Source organism: Heterodontus francisci, chromosome 18 (assembly GCF_036365525.1).
Source record: "Heterodontus francisci isolate sHetFra1 chromosome 18, sHetFra1.hap1, whole genome shotgun sequence".
Classification (NCBI taxonomy): domain Eukaryota; kingdom Metazoa; phylum Chordata; class Chondrichthyes; order Heterodontiformes; family Heterodontidae; genus Heterodontus; species Heterodontus francisci.
The window spans coordinates 69,317,733-69,337,012 of NC_090388.1; the positions used below are offsets into that span (position 1 = coordinate 69,317,733).

General features: G+C 44.0%; 1 protein-coding gene across 1 annotated transcript in view; it reads left to right on the plus strand.

Annotated features, from left to right (window-relative positions):
• The window catches only part of LOC137379705 (sortilin-like), a 163,162-nt gene that overhangs the window by 134,538 nt on the left and 9,344 nt on the right, over positions 1-19,280 (plus strand). Inside the window, exons 13-18 of the mRNA XM_068050940.1 lie at positions 5,558-5,660; positions 5,778-5,949; positions 6,600-6,793; positions 7,212-7,401; positions 11,159-11,275; positions 17,014-17,119. Coding sequence (XP_067907041.1) covers positions 5,558-5,660; positions 5,778-5,949; positions 6,600-6,793; positions 7,212-7,401; positions 11,159-11,275; positions 17,014-17,119 — 882 coding nt within the window. The remainder of the gene's footprint in view (positions 1-5,557; positions 5,661-5,777; positions 5,950-6,599; positions 6,794-7,211; positions 7,402-11,158; positions 11,276-17,013; positions 17,120-19,280) is intronic.

Consider the following 19,280-nt stretch of genomic DNA (forward strand, 5'->3'; position numbering starts at 1 on the left):
CTGACAGGGGAAGGGAGGGGAAGATGCGACTGGTAGTGGCATCACGCTGGAGGTGGCGAAAATGGCGGAGGATGATCCTTTGGATATGGAGGCTGGTGGGATGAAAAGTGAGGACAAGGGGAACCCTGTCACGGTTCTGGGAGGGAGGGGAAGGGGTGAGGGTAGAGGTGCGGGGAATGGGTCGGACACGGTTGAGGGCCCTGTCAACCACAGTGGGGGGAACTAGAAAACTTTATCAACTTTGCTTCCAATTTCCACCCTTCTCTCACCTTTACATGGTCCATCTCTGACACTTCCCTTCCCTTCCTCGACTTCTCTGTCTCCATCTCTGGGGATAGGTTGTCTAGCAATATCCATTAAAAGCCCACCGACTCCCACAGCTACCTCGACTGCACTTCTTCACACCCTACCTCCTGCAAGGACTCCATTCCATTCTCCCAGTTTCTCCGTCTCCGACGCATCTGCTCTGATGATGCTATCTTCCATGTCGGTGCTTCTGATATGACCTCCTTTTTCCTCAACCGAGGATTTCCCCCTCAACGTTCTCTGGGGTTAGCAGTGTAGCATTGAGCTTCCATGTCCCCCTGCCAACCCCCTGGTCATCCTGTAAGTGACAGTCGGCCAGTAAGAGGCAATGGTCGGAGAAGAACAGCGGCTTGATGTCGGTGGATCTTGCCGTGACGGCATGGGACACAAACAGGAAGTCATCCTGGAACGGGCAGACCCGACCGATCTTGACCAGGTTCATATACGCTGTGCTCCGTCTGCAGGTTTGCTGAAGCCATCGTGCAAATTGGCAACTTTAACTGTTTCCATTAGGAATCTGGACGTAGCGTCCAGTTTGCTGTCGTCACTGCTGGATCGTCCAGCTGCATCAATGGTACAGCTGAAGTCACCATCTAGAATGACTGGCCTGGACGCCGCCAGCAGCAGTGGGAGCTGCTGGAAGACGGTCAGCCGCTCGCTGCATTGAACTGGGACATACATGTTGATCGAGCGGAGCATTGTTGTCCGTTACATCTGCTACGAGGAGGCGACCACTCACCACCTCCTTAACTTCGGAGATGGTGAAGTTACCTCCCCGCAGCAGAATACCCAGGCTGGAGGAACGGGAATCATTACCCCCCGACCAGATCGATAGCCCGTGGGACCACCATCGCGACCATTGCCTGTTGGTGCTGAGGTGTGGTATTCCACACTCCTTCAAAAAAAGGTCGGCTTTGACCTTGGCGAGGTAGTCCAAGGTTAAAACACATCGCGTAGTGAACTTAATACTACGCACGTTAATTGAATCAATCTTTATACCCATTTTTAAGTTAGTTCCCACACCATTTGTCCTTGCTAGTCCCAGTCCTTCAGTTTGTTCCTGCATACCCATAGTGTACGCAAGCTGTTTCATGTTCATTGGGCTCAGAAACCCCTCCTGGTTTTTCATGCAGGGTTTGTTCCGCTGGGGTGACATCGGGGTGCGTCTTGTAGGCAGCAAGGCTTGGGCTGTCCTCTGCAGTTGGTATCTTTCCCCTCTGTTCCTCCTCGAAAACATCACTGCTCCCGGCTTCCCGGAGCTGGAGTGCGCCCGACGCTTCTTTGTTCTCGGTGTCCCGGAGCTGGGATGCGCTGGGCATGTCGCTAGGTTCGATGCTTTGGGTTTGGGGCATGCTGGGCCCATCACAGCTTCCAGTGCCTCAGAGCTGGGGGGCTTTATCTTCCAGCTCCTTTGAGTTCTGCCGTTTCTTTTGCAAGTACTGTCGTTCCAGCCCTTCCTCGTACAGTGAGGAGGAGCTGCCATAGTCTGTCTCAGACAATAGCCTCCTCTTGCCACTGGTTTGGGTGGTGGCCTGTTCCGTTTTTGGAGGTTTTTTCTTTGTGGTTTTCCTTTGTACCACTTACCTGTTTGTCCTTCTGCTGCCTCCTCCTCCATTGATTCTGTCAGTAGCGGAGGGGTTTCCAGGCACAGGTTAGGTGTTGGGTCGCAGGTTTCAGCTGCCTCCCCTTTCTTCTCCTTCTAAGGTAGACTTTCCTCACTGCGGAGAGGGTTGCTTGTCTCCTTCCCAGCACCAGACGCATTCATCGTTCCTTCTCCTGGCCTTTCCTTGGACCTTGCCGCCTGTGTATAACTGAGGCAGCGTTTGGGGCAGGTTTTGTAGAGGTGGCCTGCCTCACCGCACAGGTTGCAGCACTTACTCTGCTTACAGTCCATGGTCTGATGGCCTTCCTTCTTGCAGACAACTGTGCTGCAGTTAGCTGCCACGCGACCAGATTTGCCACAGGTGTGACAAACTCTGGGCTGCCCCGCATCGACCGAGAAGCCTCGACTTCCCCCGATAGCGAAGCTGGAGCGAGGATGGATGCTGGCTCCGTTGGCATCGACCTTCAAGGTCACCTTGACCTGCCGCTTGCTGGTCCAAATCCCAAATGGGTCCTTGACATCAGTGCTGCTGCCGGCCACCTCGACCTACCTGGCGAGGAAGGTGAGTACATCCATGACAGGAACATGGGGGTTGAGAGGTGAATTGTCACCACCCGATCACGTTGTGATGACAGCATGAAGAGTGGCTCCACTGTGAGGATGGACAGCGGCACCTGGTTTCCCTTCTCCTTGAACACCTTCAGGAACTTGATATATCCCGCCACGTTCTTGAACGTCTCGTCGAAATATCCACTGCTGGGGAAGTCCTGCAGGCTGAAGATGTCCGCAGCTTGGAATCCACAGCAATCAATGAGGATTTTCTTGATGAAGAAGATACAGTCCACAGGTGCACCTCCTTCATTATCCTTCACCACCACCCGAACGGTGTTACGCACTCCCTGGCCTAAAGCTTAAAGGCCTAAATTGGTAACAGCCATTTTATGCAAAACCTGCCTGGGACAGGATCAAAGGCTGCTGATCATGGTCTCTCCCCTGTCAGGTGGGTTGATTTTTTTAAATTTATTTCCAAAATATACTTTATTCATAAAAATCTGTAAAAATTACATTGCCATACAGTTTCCAAACAGCACCAAAAAATCCAAACATTGCAAGGGAGATCAGTTTCCTTCAATACCGTCATGAGTTTCTTCCCAACCCTTCCGTTTCACAATTGTCATGTCAATTACAGTTTTACATGTACAGCAATTGAGAATATTAACGATACAGTTCGAGGGATTTCCCATGGATCCAGCCCCTCAGTCCAGCTTGGTGGGGGAACCTTACACTGTGGTCTTTCCCCATTGAGCCTTTGCTGCGGCTGCACCAAGCTTTAGTGCGTCCCTCAGCACGTAGTCCTGGACCTTGGAATGTGCCAGTCTGCAACATTCGGTGGTGGACAACTCTTTGCGCTGGAAGACCAGCAAGTTTCGGGCAGACCAAAGGGCGTCTTTCACCGAATTGATAGTCCTCCAGCAGCAGTTGATGTTTGTCTCGGTGTGCGTCCCTGGGAACAGCCCGTAGAGCACAGACTCCTGTGTTACAGAGCTGCTTGGGATGAACCTTGACAAAAACCACTGCATCTCTTTCCACACCTGCTTTGCAAAGGCACATTCCAAGAGGAGGTGGGCGACCGTCTCTTCCCCACCACAGCCAACGCGGGGGCACTGTGCGGAGGGTGCGAGACTTCGGGTGTGCATGAAGGATCTGACGGGGAGGGCCCTTCTCACCACCAGCCAAGCTACGTCTTGGTGCTTGTTTGAAAGTTCTGGTGATGAGGCATTCCGCCAAATGACTTTGACGGTCTGCTCGGGGAACCATCCGACAGGATCCACCGTTTCCTTTTCCCGTAGGGCCTTGAGGACATTCCGTGCAGACCACTGCCTAATGGACCGGTGGTCAAAGGTGTTTTCCCGCAGAAACTGCTCCACGAAGGATAGGTGCTATGGCACCGCCCAACTGCATGGAGCGTTCCGCGGCAATGTGACCAGGCCCATCCTTCGCAACACCAGGGACAGATAGAACCTCAGCACGTAGTGACACTTGGAGTTTGCGTACTGGGGATCTACACACAGCTTGATGCAGCCGCACACGAAGGTGGTCATCAGGATGAGGGCTACGTTGGGTACATTTTTCCCGCCCTTGTACAGAGATTTGAACATCGTGTCCCTCCGGACCCGGTCCATTTTAGATCCCCAGATGAAGCGGAAAATGGCTCGGGTGACTGCCACAGCGCAGGAGTGGGGTATGGGCCAAACCTGCGCCACGTAGAGCAACAACGTGAGTGCCTCGCACCTGATGACCAGGTTCTTACCCACAATGGAGAGAGATCGCTGCCCCCACATGCCCAACTTTTGTCGTACCTTGGCTACTCGCTCCTCCCAGGTTTTGGTACACGCCCCGGCCCTTCCGAACCATATCCCCAGCACCTTCAGGTAATCTGACCTGACGGTGAAGGGGACAAAGGATCGGTCAGCCCAGTTGCCAAAGAACATGGCCTCGCTCTTGCCGTGGTTAACTTTGGCTCCCGAGGCCAGTTCGAACTGGTCGCAGATGCTCATCAGTCTGCGCACGGACAGCGGATCCGAGCAGAAAACGGCGACGTCATCGATGTACAGGGAGGTTTTAACCTGAGTGCCTCCGCTGCCTGGGATTGTCACCCCTCTTATGCTCGCATCCTTCCTAATAGACTCAGCAAAGGGTTCAATACAGCAAACAAACAAGACCGGGGAGAGAGGACAGCCCTGTCTGACTCCAGATTGGATCGAGAAACTTTCTGATTCCCACCCATTGATTGAGACTGCGCTACTGATGTTTGTGTAGAGCAGTTTGATCCAATTGCAGATTCCCTCCCCAAACCCCATTTTGGAAAGCACGTCCATCATGTAGGTGTGCGATATCCTGTCAAAAGCCTTCTCCTGGTCCAGGCTGATGAGGCAGGTGTCCACCCTCCTGGGTGGGTTGATGATCAAGAGGAGCCTGCTGGGCCAGTAATTGACTGGATTAGATTTATCCTGCTTTTTGTGGATAGGACATACTTGGGGCATACCTCTTCAAGGTCCAGTTTAATTCATTGAGCAATGAGGCAATACTACAAATGCAAATTCATCTGAACCATCTTGAACTCACTCATTAAATGTAGCAGATTATTTTATGATGCATCTTTTTGATGGTTTTGATGAATTTTATGATTGTTTAATTGAGCTATTTGTAACAAGGTTTATTTAATATCATGAACTGCAGTAAAGTAATTCTCTTTTCTTTCCCACAATTTTTCACCTACATAATTCTACACAAAGCTTTTAATAATCATATTGGACAAGGGTTAACAAGTTTAAATGTCCTCCTTGTTAAGGTTGTGAACTAGATGAGTGATCAGTTAGCAGTTTCTGCAGGCAGTAAATACCCTTTTTGCTTACGTCTGCTTTATTGATCAACTTACAAAAGCAGAAATGTGTTAAAAATGCAGGTTCTTGTTTCCAATAAATAAGGTATTAAGTCAACCATTTCTTACAGCTCTTAGTGTACAAATCTGTCACATGTCAAAATAGACAACCAGGGATCCAAAGCCAAGCTTAAAAGATGAATTCTACAAGCTGATTGCCAACATTTCTGCAACATTACTTAAAAATTGCTTGTCTTTGTTTCCAGTGTAACCTTCACATCCATGCTGCGTACAGTATCTCCCAGACCCTGGATGTCCCTATGCCCCCACTCTCTGCACCAAATGCAATTGGGTTAATCCTAGCCCATGGTAAGTCATCCTTTCAGTCATGCTGAACTTTTACTTATGGCTTAGCTTTTTCTGTCAACTTGTCTCTGGTGTCCCCAATAAGAGAAATGTTTTTTCTTTGTGAATCTATTGTGACAGGTAGTGTAGGAGATGCCATTTCTACAATGATTCCAGATGTTTATGTATCTGATGATGGAGGGTATATCTGGACAAAAGCACTGACCGGCCCTCACTATTATGCCATTCTCGACTCAGGAGGCCTAATTGTAGCAGTGGAATCTCATCCAGACAAGGCCATACACAGTATAAAGTAGGTTGCTTTTGCTACGCAAATTATTATATGCCTGTTTATTGTATGCTGGCAAGTATGTCTGTTCTCTAACTTGTAGTAGCTGATATATGTTGAAGCATACAGTGTAGTTATTGGTTTTGAAAGGGATATTGATACTTTGTTGTGTAAAATGCATGTTTGAAGAGTATTTGCCTGTTTGAGGCACTAAAGGTGCAAAATTTTTCATTATTGGATGATTACCCTCATACTGTTAAAATTGACCCACTACCTTCAAAACCTGAATTTAAATTTGTGGAGAGAGAAGCAGAGCTAATGTTACTGGTCTGTGATCTTTCGTCAGAACTTATGAAAAGTCACAGACCTGAAACGTTAACTCTGCTTCTCTCCACAGATGCTGCCTGACCTGCTGAGTATTTCCAGCATTTTCTGTTTTTATTTCAGATTTCCAGCATCTGCAGTATTTTGCTTTTATTTTACAGAATTTAAATTTGTTCTAGTCCAGCTGAACTGGGGAAATGAATTGGTTCACAGTCCACTTAGTACTCCTTACTATTTATCCTGTCTGATGTTAGCCACTAGCTAATATCCAGATTTGTTTCAGTGAAGTTTGTTCAGTTTAACATCAACTGCACCCTCATACATATTAACAGCTTTTATTTTTGAAAAAGGTACTCAACTGATGAAGGGCAATGCTGGACAAATTATAACTTCACAAATGAGACATTTATATTTGTGGGGCTTGTGTCAGAACCGGGAACCAAATCAATGAATGTCAGCCTTTGGGGATACAGACAGGAAAGTTATTATTCAACGACTTGGCTATCAATAACCATCGATTTTGAGGAGCTCCTAACCAGAGACTGTAAGTTACAACTATATCTGTTATTCATTATTTTACTCCTTTTTTGCAACAACCTAGAGCTGACCAATTGCCAAACTAATGCAAGGTGGGAGGGGCAGGAGTGGGGGTGGAATTCGGTCAAATTGCCATATTTCCCTTTGTATCCCTACTTTTCCGCATTAAGAAGTGCTTGTCTCTCTCTAATTGACAATACCTGTTTCATCCCATGCTGTGTTTGATGTACTGTGGTGCTGTGGACCCTCTGATCATTCCCTGTTTTCTGGTGAATTAGCAGCTCAGCCTCTGCGCGGTTGGGAACTGTGATAATTCGTTGCTCCATGTTATATCTTCTCTATGCATAACACTGTTGTGTCAATGCTGCAAAATCTTCCAATTGTTGAAAATACCTTTCTTAAACTGAAACATTCTCTTCATTCAGGTGAAGAAAAGGATTATGTCAGGTGGTTAGCTCATTCTACGGAAGTTGATGTGAAAACTGACGGCTGCATCTTGGGATATAGAGAAACATTTCAGAGGCTCGCAAAGGCCTCTGTTTGCAGAAATGGAAGGGATTATGTTGTTAGCAAAGAACAAAATTTATGTCCGTGCACTCTGGGTGATTATATGTGGTAGGTGTCAACCCAGCTTGTTCAACTAGTTTCACATGCTTGAATCCGTTACGTTTCTTAAGTTTCTTAACTAATTCAGTCTGTCTCCTGAATATGTAAATCTGATCATGTGACATTCCTTTGCTGTCATCATACTAATCAGTGATCATTTAGCAAACTTGAACAAAAATTTCCAAGTCTTCGCAGTCCATCAATTTCGACAAAATTCTGGTCAGTAGGATCTCATTTAAAATCACATAAGTTGGATCTCCAATGTAATACATCAGGTTTTTTTTTGGTTTGTGTGGTTAACACTATTTTCAGCATGGATCCAAATTTTACAGGGAGCATGGCTAAGAGAAATCGAAGTTGAGGGAAGCCCTGCTATGTGAAAACTGTCTGTGCTCACAGTGGTGAATGAATTGGTCTCACATTACACAGGATGGTGAGACAGGATTCTCTGAGTCCTGCTTGGAAATCAAGAGCCAACAGACATTGCAGCAGCAAATTATCCAGGTGAATCAGGAGAGAGTCAGGCAGTTTACAGAGAAGAGGGACATTTGCATCATGCAGATCAGAGCAGTGTACTCAATCAGAGACATAGAACTTTTGCATTATCCCAATGGAACAGTAGGCCAGTGCAATGCCCAAAATATATGTATCCATTGCTTGGCAATATGTTATAATTAGCCAAATTCCATTTCATATTCTCTCATCAGTGCGCCTCTTCCAGTAGCTTTGGCATTTTCCATTCCATATTTTATCACACATGGTCAGTCAAGCAGGAAGAGATTTCTCCATGGTCTGAACATGGAGCATCTGGCTGAGGAAGGTGGTTTACTAGAATAATGTCTCAGTAAACCTGAAGTCATTCAAAACTCTGCTGTCCATGTCCTTATTCGTACCAAGTCCCGTTCACTGATCACCTCTGTGCTCGCTGACCTACCTTGTTTTAAAATCCCTCCGTGGTCTCATCCCTCCATATTTTCATAATCTCTTCCAGCCCACAATCCCTCGAGATATCTGCGCTCACTAACTCTGCCCTCTTGAGCATCCCAGATTTTAACTACTCCACCAGAGAATTGCTCACTAGAGAAAAAATGCTAGGCAAACTAATGGGACTAAAGGCTGTCAAGTCCACTGGATCTGATTGCCTGCATCCTGCGGTCTTAAAAAAGTGGCTGCAGAGATAGTCTGGAAAGGTCCCAGTGGATTGGAAAACGACAAATGTAACTCCCCTATTCAAGAAAGGAAAGAGACAGAAAGCAGGAAACTATAGACCAGTTAGCCGAACACCTGTCACTGGAAAATGCTAGAAAAGAATCCATTGTTATGGACGTAGCAGCAGAACGTTTAGAAATTCATAATACAATCAAGCAGAGTCAACACAGTTTCATGAAAGGAAAATTGTGTTTGACAAATTTATTAAAGTTCTCTAAGGAGGTAACAAGCAGGGTGGATAAAGGGGAACCAGTAGATGTAGTGAATTTGAATTTCCAAAAGGCATTCGATAAGGTGCCACATAAAAGGTTACTGCAGAAGCTAAGAACTCATGGTGTTTAGGGTAATATAAGCATGGATAGAGGATTGGCTAACTAAAAAGAAATAGAGTGGGATAAATGGGGCATTTTCAGGATGGCAAACTGTAACTAGTGGGATGTCACAGGAATCAGTGCTGGGGCCTCAACCATTTATGATCTATATTATTAACTTGGAAGAAGGGACCAAGTGTATTGTTGACGATATGCTGACGATAAAAAGATAGGTAGGAAAGCAAGTTGAGAGGAGGACATAAGAGTCTGCAAAGGGATTTAGATAGGTTAATTGAGTCGGCAAAAATTTGGCAGTTGGAGTATAATGTGGAAAATGTGAGGTTGTCCACTTTGGTGGGAAGAATAGGAAAGCAGAATATTATTTAAAAGGAGAGAGACTGCAGAATGCTGTGGTACAGAGGGACCTGAGCGTCCTCATACATGAATCACCAAAAATTAGTATGTAGGTACTGCAAGTATTTAGGAAGGCAAATGGAATGTTGCCAGGGGGATGGAGTATAAAAGTAGGGAAGTCTTGCTACAACTGTACAGGACGTTGGTGAGACCACACTTAGAGTGCTGTGTACAGTTTTGGTTGCTTTATTTAAAGATGGATTTACTTGCATGGAGGCAGTTCAGAGAAGGTTCACTAGGTTGATTCCTGGGATGAAGGGGTTGCCTTATGAGAAAAGGTTGAGCAGGTTGGGCCTATACTCATTGGAGTTTAGAAGAATGAGAGGTGATCTTTTAGAAACATACAAGATTCTGAGGGGCTTAGCAGAGTAGATGCTGAGAGGATGTTTCTCCTCGTGGAGAGAATCTAGAACTAGGGGACACAGTTTCAGAATAAGCGGCACTACCATTTAAGACTGAGATGAGGAGAAATTTCTTATCTCAAAGGGTCGTTAATCTTTGAAATTCTTTACCCCAGAGAGCAGTGGAGGCTGGGTCATTGAGTATAATAAAGACTGAGCTAAACAGGTTTTTGATCTAGAAGGGAGTAAACGGTTATAGGGGGCAGGCAGGAAAGTGGAGTTAAGACCACAATGAGATCAGCTATGATCTTATTGAATGGTGGAGCAGGTTCCAGGTGTACTCCTGCTCCTATTTATGTTCTTATTTAACCATTGGTGGCCATGTCTTCAACTGCCTAGGTCCTAAGCTTTCGAATTCTCTCCCTAAACCTCTCTGACTCTCTACCTTTCATTCTTCTGCAAGATGCTCCTTAAAACCTACCTCCTCAACCAGGCTTTTGGCCATCTGCCCTAATATCGCCTTACATGGCTTGGTGTTTAATTTTGCTTTATAATTCTCCTGTGAAGCGCCGTGGAACATTTTATTACATTAAAGATAGTATATAATAAATATAGGTTGTTGTTATACCTGAGCTGTTTGAAAAAGGAACTTGCTTCATATCCTTTATATTTGCCCCACACAATCGTTCTCTGTGTTAAGCTTGGCAGGGGAGGGGCAAAATACAGATTTTGATCTCTTTTGGGAAGGACCGTTGCATCTTTAAAGAAGGTAGTATGAAGAAATTGAGAGCCACCCTCACTGTAACAAAATCAAAAACCAGTTTATGAAGGACAGCTTTAGGATTTTATCAGACAAGTATGTCGAGGAAATCATCCCCTCGAAGCACAAGGACTCTATTTAGGGCTTGCACCTTTGGCCAAGTCCAGAGCCTAACAGGAAGCACAATAGGGCTGGGATTTTGGCTTGCATTCTGATTTCATTGCTGTTGACATGATTTCAAAATCTTTCATGAAGCCGCGAATTAACTGGGTATTCTCAGTCCAGTTTATATTTTCGAAACTTCAGGCCATTCATATCATTCTTGAGCAGACAATCCTAATTTTTATTAACTTTTGCACAATGCACCTGCTGAGAGCACCATGAAACAAAATACTTCACCACAGGTTATAGTACTTGTGACACAAAGATTTAAATTCGTGTTTTCAAATTCTGCACTCTGACTTGTTTCTGTGCCTCGTATACCAAATGGTTATTGTCTAAAAATGGGAGTAATGATTTCCCCTACGATGATGAATTTTGGCTCCTTGTTGATCAAAATGTGCCTATGCCCTCATGGTTGTCAATTTGATGTGCGAAAGTTTGCATTTCACCATTGAATAAAATAAAGTATTTGATTTAGCAAGGCACACAGCTGTCAGTGTTCTCAAGAAAGAAATTTAAGCAAGTATCAATGAGTTTTAAAAATGTTTTCCCCTTCATTTCCACACAAGTGATTTTGGATACTACCGTGTGGGAAACAGTGATGAGTGTGTAGAGCAGCCTGACTTAGCGGATCGTGTACTGGAATTCTGCTTACAAGGAAAAGAAGAGCTGCTGAAAACACAAGGGTGAGCTATTTTTTACAATGTGTCTTTGATATTTTCTGTAGCACCTGATAGCCAATGCAAGTTATACTTAATTAGTAGACAAGCTGCCACAGGTGGACGATTGTACTGTCCTCAGTAGGAGATGATTATTGTTTTTACTACTCGGTAAAGTGTTCTAAACTTTTAGGACCTGCGTATGTCTGCCCAGAAGTGACACTGTCAACAGCATGGTGACAACATACACACACACACCATTATGTGATGCATTGTGGGAAGATAGGAGGTCATATGATGAAACTGCCAGGAATGTGCCCAGAGTGGGCAACCCTCAGTGAGCACTATCTCCTGTGCATGGGCCCAGATGAATTTCTATACCAATATCTTTTGACCAATTCAACTCTAATCACAAAAGATATACAGGCCTTGATTAACCCTTGCTGCAAAAACTCAGAACTCATCACTTTTACAAAAAGGATGTTTACACACAAAGACTGCCGAGCTAAAATGAATTTCTGCCAAAGATGCACCTATTTGAATATTGAATACAGTGCAACTCTCTGCATTTATTGCAAACATTAAATGAATTCACTCTTTGTTTATAACAGTCAAATTATTCCCTTTTGAATGTTAAAGCTCCCTCACTGAGCAACAGGAATGTGACGATTCTCATTTACAACAGGCCTGTCATTGCTTAACATTTTAAGTAGAACAGGGCAGCAGCAAATTTGCCAAAAAAAGAAAAAGGACTTGCATTTATATAGTGTTGTTAATGACCTCACAGCATCCCCAAGAACTTCACAGCCAACAAAGTACTTTTGAATTGTAGTCACTTTTGTTAGAAAGCATATAGGTACTTCCTCTCAAATGTATTTGAATCTGAAGACATAGCATGAAGAAACAACATCAGGGACCCAACAGGAGAGAGAGTATTCTACTCTAGAAATTCAGTTAGTGAAGGAGAGAACTGGAGACAATCTTTACACAGTTTTCTATTTATCTACAGAGTTACACAATACAAACACACACCTCCGAACCCAACAAGCACAGTTTTCATCAATGTCTATTTATAAGGGATTCAAGTGAATGCCTACCACCTGCATACAATTAAACACAATCAATATACAATTAGCAGGGAGCAGCACCAGCTGAATTGCATATACCTGGTGAGACAGATTTCTGACACCTGTAGTTGACATCCATCCAACTACAAAGGATGATGGACATGCAGCAAACAATCCATTAAGGCGGGCTGTCTTCTTTTCATGCACCTTTGCGGATGGCTGTGAAGAGGTTTAGAGAAGCAGGTTTTGCCGCATGTGAAGCTGCCAAGTGACAGAGTTGTTTTCAGTGTTGGCGCCTGTTGGCAAGCTGCTGTCGCCGCTGGTCCTCGTGGTCGTGCATACCAGTCCACAGGATGTGTCACCATTTCACTCTTTCACCAGCCAGTGACTCTCCGGTATAGTCAACATTTAGGGCCTTCATGTCACACTTGCAAGCATCCTTGAAATGGAGCTTAGGGTGCCCTATAGGTCATCTGGCCCCCATCTACCTCTTCTTGGGTATGCAACCGTCTTTCATCCTGCGGACCACTGAAATCTGAGACTGAAGGAAAAGAGATGCAGAAAAAGACACAAATATAGAAATAGACAAGTAATTTCCTCATTCTAATTTCATTTATTTTGAAAACCAATTGAATTTTGAAAGCAAACAAAGTCTCTTTGAGGCAAACAGATGGGGGGGAAGAGGAGGAAGAGGATAACTGGTTGAGGATGAGGGTGCCTCTGGTTTCTCACCACTCACACTTGATGGAAGCAGGTAGAAATTGGGAGTGAGTGGGTGGATGGTTAAGAGTGAGGTGAAAGAGCGAGGAAGCAGGGAGGATTGGATGGGTAGCTCAAAGAGGAAGAAGTTGGGATGATGATGAGAGAGAAAAAGGGAGTTGTGATTGGAAGGATAATGGGATGGGAGAGTGAGGGATTGGAGAAGCATGAGTACTGATGGAAGGACCGAGGAAGGGAGATGCTGAGAGCCACATTTTCCCCACAACCCCCAACTCAAGTACAGCCTACAGCTTTTTGTGGCTCCTTTCCCCACCATGCCATTACCACCTACCACCTCACATCTGAAAGGAAAAGATGGGAGAGAGAAGCAGAAGAGGACAGAGAGAGAAAGAAGTCAAAATCTGAATTATGGGAAGAAGCAGAAGAGAAGAGGCAGAGAGCAAAGCAGTCACATAAAAACAGCAGACACAAATAAGCGAGTATTCTCTGAATACTCAGCAACACACAAAACTTTTTTTAAGTGGCATTGACCTTCGTTTCATATTGCAAAAGTCATAATTAATTTTTTTTTTGGCCAATAGTGCTCGCCATTTGGAAAGCGATCTATAAACCCTGTTATGGTTAGGTGAGGAGGGGTCGAAGGGCTTCTCTTTTTTCCCTCTCCTTGATTGACCACAGCAGTTTTAATTCTTAAAGTAGATGCACTGGCCAATTCAGTAGGTGTTTGATTACTTACTTGATATAATCATAACATGAACCAATCGGACAGGTTTTCTTAAGTTTAACAAAGCAAGAGGTTTACTTTATTGTACCTAAACCAAACTAATAAAAAATTAACAATGCACCAACTTTCACTCTCACACACTAGAGATTTACACACACACAAATAGGTTACAGAGTGGGGAAAGGTGGATTGGTTGAGTTCGAGTCCATAAAACAAAAGGGTATACAGTCTGTGTGGTTTGGTGATTCGGCTGGCTTCTAGCTGAATTTGGTGGTCCTGAAGTTTTTAGTTTGAAGAGGTAGATGACTGGTTCCGTGGGTCTCTTGGAGATAGTGATGTGGACGATATCCTCCAACAGAGTTTTGGATTGTAGCCAGAGTATGCAAAGGTGGTCAATCAACAAGCAGGATTTGAAAGCTTACAAGCTGCAATGGAGAGAGAGGGACCCCCATTTAGGGTCTGCTCATGTCAGAGTCCAGTTGCTTGTCCTCTGCTGCAGAGAAAACACCAGCTTACAACCACAGATGGGGAGGGGCTTGTCACATGACAGTCACTCAGTGATTCAAACATAGCAGTTAGCAGTATTTCTCTCTTGCAAAAAAAGAACAAGCAGTTCCTTTAAACTTCTTGGGTCTTGGCTCTTGCTGGGAAATGCACAGACATTTTGTCTCCCTCCTCACAGTCCTTTGCAATGTAGGATACAGTGTAGCAAACTAGGTGATCATCTTAAGCTGCCATCAAAATCATCTTTTTTTAAATGTCTTTTTAAAAAAAAATTTTTTTTTTAAATTACAAATTCAGATCTCCAGTCAGTGGAGTAAAGAAAATTATCATTCAACCAAGCACACTGGCGTAACAGCCCATGTATGCATTAGAAGTGAGTGCATATTATAAACAGCATAGATGCACCACTATTGCAAAAGCAATTTGGAATTCATCTGGTAGCAGCTCTGACAGCTTACATTTCTGGGTTGCCACTGCAAAACTGGGTAACATTCACAACTAACACTGAGCTTGCAAGCTAATAAGAACTACATCCTCTCTGAATTTCATTTACTTTCCATGTATTATAACCAGTTAACATTTATAAGCGCAGCTACAATCAATCTTGATGGAAGCAGGTAGAAATTGGGAGTGAGTGGGTGGATGGTTAAGAGTGAGGTGAAAGAGCAAGGAAGCAGGGAGGATTGGATGGGTAGTTCAAAGAGGAAGAAGTTGGGATGGTGATTGGAATAATGGGATGGGAGAGTGAGGGATTGGAGAAGCATGGCAATCATATTGTTAACAGCAATCGCTCTCTTGATTAGATCAGATCTTTACCTTGGATCTGTTTACATGAAATCATTCCTTTATTATCTGACTTATGCTTTTTCAGCCCATTTTTAATGTTCCTCAGATCCTGTGAATATGTTCATCCAAAGGCAGAGTGTTAGTGGCCCCTTTTGTGGGGGTGGGGGTACAGTGTTGCAGCCTCTAGCCCCCAAGAAAGGGAAGCTTCTTAGTTTTACTCATTGCCACTGCATGCCAAATTTGAAACTTTAACTAATAGGGGCGGCACAGTGGCGCAGTGGTTAGCACCGCAGCATCACAGCTCCAGCGACCCGAGTTCAATTCTGGGTACTGCCTGTGTGGAGTTTGCAAGTTCTCCCTGTGTCTGCGTGGGTTTCCTCCGGGTGCTCCGGTTTCCTCCCACAGCCAAAAGACTTGCAGGTTGATAGGTAAATTGGCCATTATAAATTGCCCTTAGTATAGGTAGGTGGTAGGGGAATATAGGGACAGGTGAGGATGTGGTAGGAATATGGGATTAGCGTAGGATTAGTATAAAAAAATGGGTGGTTAATGGTCGGCACAGACTCGGTGGGCCGAAGGGCCTGTTTCAGTGCTGTATATCTAAATCTAAAAAGCCACTAGTGTGTGGTAAGATTTGAGTACACTAAACCCCAGGGATTGTCTGTGAACAATAATAACAACAGAAAGCGCTGAAAACACTTGGCAGGTCAGGCACCATCTGCTGAGAGAGGAACAGAATTAATGTTTCATGTCAATAATCTTTCATCAGAAATATTTCTGGAAAACAGATGCGAGAGCCTTTTGCTTATTATAATAGTTAATCATTTTGTAGGTTAAGTTGTGACAGAATGGAGCACACTCAAAAACTGTCAAGAAAATGACCAGATTTTATAAAAATATTCTGACTTAATCAGGACAAATAGATACTTAACTAATAGTATCCTTGTTTAACTGTGGCAAAAAATAGTGGAATATCTATAATTGCTGTAAATTGGAGTAAAGGGCGGCCTTTTTTAATATGCAAAGTACCATCAAAAGCAAGAAGCCTGCTGTCTGTGAATGTCGCCAACAATTGCACCAGATTTAATCCAACGTTGCATTTCCTCCCTTCATTCCTCACTGGGTTTTCCAGTAACAATGCTCCGTGTTATCAGTGGCCTGTCTGTAGGACATAATAACAGATAGATACATATTGAGCCAGCATATAGACACTCACTTTTTTCCAGAGTAGTCTTTGCTGGCAATCATATTGTTAATAGCAGCCCACCAGCATAAACTGGACTGTCAGTATGGTCAGAGGCACCGAGCCTTCCCTTGGAGGCAGTTCCCCTAAGAGCTTTAGGGTCAAGATAAATGACTTCCACCGACAATGCTTATGCTAGGTTTGTTATTTTGATTCTGCCCATAAGGTCAAACTATGAATCTGTCTGCACTGACCTACAATGTAATTTTATGATCACTATCCTATATAATATTTTTAGTTGGTAGTAATGATCATGTAACACCAAATGTCTATTCCTTTTGCTTACTGCTTTACCCGGCATGAAAGTTCCTGTTTCTAAGATACATCGTCAAAAGATTGCAGCCTCATTCATCTGTACAGAGGAGAATGGACTGGGTGATGGACAGCTGTCATTATTGTTGGTTCATGAATCCTGACAGCAGACTGAAAGGGTTAATGCTTTCTTGAGGTGGATTATTTACTACTGTGAGGCCTGTCCTTCTAGCTGCCCAGCCAAAAACTAACAACTCTTTGCTAGCTGACAAATAGAAACAACAGGCAAAACCAGAACTCCCATATCCCAGCTGGTTGAATGACAGATGCTTTACTGTTTCCAGGTTGGTCTCTGTGAGACATCAGATATTTCCTGGTTGGTTCTCTGCTTTTTTAACTTAATGGTAAACATATATAATTATATAAGATTGGTGTCAAAAAAAATTGTTTCTTCCATTTATTCTTTAAGCTATCGAAAAGTTCCTGGCGATAAATGTGAAGGTGGTTTCATGCCCAATCGATCAGAACAGATAACAGACATGAGATGTGAACACATTTTGTCATTGAAAGATCCTGTAAGTAAGCAGAACTGTTTGAGATAAGATATCTCATCCATTTATATTCTTTGTAGTACATTGGGGAGAGGACTGGCTGGAACATTAGGGGCAATTTCCTGGATACACAATACCCCTTGGAACCTCACCCACCAATGTAGGTAATTGTGGGTGCACTGTCCCTGATGGATAGAATATCTGTGCACGTGTGTGTGTGTGTGTTTTCTTTATTATATGCATCTAGTCAATCAATGATCTGGAGCCAGGGATATACAAGCAGGTACAATTTCACTTTGGCCTCAGCAGTTTATAAGTAAGCTACAGTTATCTGGAATTAGAGCAGCGGCCAGGTTAGCAGTTAAGCGATTGGCAAAAGCAATGGCGACATGAGGAAAATCTTTATTACACAGCGAGTGATTAGGATCTTGAATACACTGCCTGAGGGCTGGATTCTGTAGTCCCTCTGCCAGGAGTGGCAGCGGGTGTGGAATGTGGCGGCCATCCCCCACGGGGCCCACACTGCCATGATTACGCGGTGGGCGGCCACTTTACATATTGACAGTGGCCGCACCTCCCCCCCCCCCCTCCACCAATCACGTGGAGGGGACAGCATTAGCGACATTGTTCATGGCATCACCTGATACAGGAGCAGGTAATGGCGTCGTTTTTAAAAGGCTGCCAGCCCTGCACACCGTACAACATAATGCAGAGCTTAATTATACACTAAATCATGCAGAGTTGCCTCCTTCCCCCCCCCCCCACCATACACTAAATCATGCAGAGTTGTCCCCTTCACTGCCTCGGTGCGCCAGCTTCTCCTGGACGGGAAAGTGAAGGTGCATGAGTGGTGCACGATGAGCTCAAGATTGCAAACTGAAGAAGGTAAGATTGCTGCGGATTACAGTTAAATGAATGCAAAGAGGTAATTACCATATGGAAACTTACTATACTGCTTATCACGCTGTTTGCTCACTCTTTTAAGAGATTAGCTACATTTTGGCCCAGCTTGCCTAACTGATTGATGTTTGGTCTTCTGCCAATTTGGTGTCTGGATATGGCTTAGTTCACACTTTATAATCATTAAAAAATATTTATATGTAATTGTAAAAATTTATGATATCATCAGCTGGTCATAAAGTTTGGGTCTATTTCTTTCTGTAAAATACCTTCAAATTTCAGAGAGTGTTATCAGTGTTTGATTTTTCTCAATGAGACCTATAAGATGACAAATTAGATGGCAGTCTTCTGTTTCTACTTAACTCTGCTGAGTTCGCTGATACTTTGGCTGCAGACACCTAGCAATGAGCACTGAATCACATTTTGTATTCTGTTTTGTTCCAATCCACTTTAACTGTTCTCATTTAATGATGTTTTACCAAACTTTAAGAAACAATCACTGATTTGAATTGGTCATCTCAATTGGACGGGCCACTTTATTTGTGGCGATGCGCAATGAGGGGGTAAATACTTGTGATTGATGGTAAGAGTTGGTCCAACATGACAAAATAAATGAACATTTAAAGCAGTGACTTTGTGAAATAGTACAAAAAGTGTATGTGGAGAGGAGGATGTGTGACACCATTGAGGGATGAAATAAGTCATAATATTATAAATTAAATATCAGCTTGGCACATCAGGATTTGATCACATGATCTAGGCTGAGGTTCCAGTGCAGTACTGAGGGAGTGCCGCATTGTTAGGAAAGCCATCTTTCAGGTAAGACAATAAACCAAGCACCCTCCAGCCCAGCCCACCTTCTTGTGGTGCAGGAGGAAGTTAAAGGGCCATGGCAATCTTTGAAGAAGTGTCTCAAGTTCTGATGTCAGACCTAAATTCTTCCCTCAGCTAATGCCACCAAAATGACAGATTCACTGGCAATCCAACTTCTTCCTTTTGGTGGGACCTTATGACTGCAAAATGGCTGCCAGGTTTGCCTACATAACAACAGTGACTGAATTTCACAACACATTGCATACAGAGGTCCAGAATTTTCTGCAACACAATGATTTCGAAAGGAAATTGGACAGCCATTGGAAATTGGAAATAAATTTCTTATTGAAGAAATAAACTTGCAGGGCTACAGGAATTGAGCAGGGGAGTGGGACTGACTAGATTGTTCCGTGGAGAGCCGACATTGACTTGATGGGCTGAATGGCCTCCTTCTGTGCCGCAAATGACTCTG